Source organism: Octodon degus, unplaced genomic scaffold (genome assembly GCF_000260255.1).
Source record: "Octodon degus isolate 3935 unplaced genomic scaffold, OctDeg1.0 scaffold00358, whole genome shotgun sequence".
Lineage (NCBI taxonomy): Eukaryota > Metazoa > Chordata > Mammalia > Rodentia > Octodontidae > Octodon > Octodon degus.
Genome location: NW_004524934.1, coordinates 317,387 through 318,877, shown reverse-complemented (window position 1 = coordinate 318,877; position 1,491 = coordinate 317,387). Strand labels below are relative to the sequence as shown.

Sequence of the window (1,491 nt, the reverse complement as noted above, 5' to 3'; positions counted from 1 at the left end):
TAAAAGGTCTGGGGAATTATTTTATTTTTTTTCAAGGCAGCAAAATATGCCTTTAATGTCTCATGCTATTTTAAAAATATATTTTTTATTTTTATGTAATTTTCTCACTTTATGTCAAACATTTTGAAGTTATGAAGTGTGTCTGTAAAATAAACATTGGTATTTGATTATAGAAGTTTCATAGTAAGATTTAGACAGTTTATTCAAATCCTGCCTGAAAATAAGTGATCCAAAAAAGATAAATAAATAAAACAAATACAAAGTCTGTTGCCTTAAGTGTTTAGAATGAAATCTAACTTCAAAGTTTAGAAAACCATGTTTTCTGATAACTTGAAAGAAAATGTTCTTCTTCTGCCTTACTTTTATTCTCTTACTCTACTGAATGACACATTCCAAATATTTATAGGGAAAAATTGGTGAAAGCAATGAACTTCTATTAAAGTAGATTCCCTCAAACTATCCAGGTTACTGCTTCAACAACTGCGTGCCATTGGAAATATAAGGTTATATTACTGTTGATTACATACACATACCTTTTCCTTCAAAACCAGGCATTTTGGAACTGCTAGAGTGCTTAGAGCAGATGATCTCCTCCAATGAAGTGCTTCAAGCAGTTACTAGAAGGACTGCTTTTACAGTAAACATATTGACTTTGTATTTTGACATATTATGCTATTTCGAATTTTATTATAAAAATATTAAGAGTGAAGGTAGAAAAAATAAATTCCAGTAAATTACTCCAAATGAATTTAAGATTTTTGTTTAAAAAATCATTGTAAATGTGTAATTTATTCATTTGTGTACTTTACCTAGAATGACATTATGTTATAATGTTAACATAATGATTCAATAATAAAATCACTGGTGTCCAAATAAGTGAGGGCAGTTAAAAGATAATATACTTTTGCAGTTTTCAGAGGCATTATTAAAGGACACACTATTTAATTAGTAGATATAAAATTAAATATGAAATTCAGAACCTAGAAAGTAAAAACATTAAATTTGTAGTTAATAAAATGATTTATGGGAATAATATAAAATGAGAAGTTGGTAGCTAAGCAAATTACAAACTCACAATTTTTAAATCTAGAAATTGTAGAGTTCTAATATAAAAAAGACACTGGGACATAAAATTATACTCTTCCTAGTGCTCCTAAAACATACCAAAATTATGCAATTGTGTGATGTAAAGGTAATAAAGGTACTAAGTGTAATTATATAAAGCCCTTAGTGTTTGAGGAAAAAACATTAATCAATAAATATTCATCAAACAGCAGGTAACCTAATTGATATATAAATTACTAAATATACTAGATTCTAGGAACTATGAAATCATATATTTTCAAGTTTATATTAAATTTGTTCTAAAGTTTAGGTGCATAAAAATTCATTTAAAGTATATATTTTTAAATACTTAGAGACTGCTTGAAAATTAATGATTAATTTTGTAATATAACAAAACCTCCAGACTATATAAGCCTATATGGTTTA

General features: G+C 26.5%; 1 protein-coding gene across 1 annotated transcript in view; it reads left to right on the top strand.

The window, feature by feature from the left end:
* Positions 1 to 276, top strand: part of LOC101559946 (olfactory receptor 6C65-like) — a 6,889-nt gene extending 6,613 nt beyond the window's left edge. The window contains exon 2 of the mRNA XM_012513198.2: positions 264 to 276. Coding sequence (XP_012368652.1) covers positions 264 to 276 — 13 coding nt within the window. The remainder of the gene's footprint in view (positions 1 to 263) is intronic.
* The last annotated feature ends 1,215 nt before the right edge of the window (positions 277 to 1,491 follow it).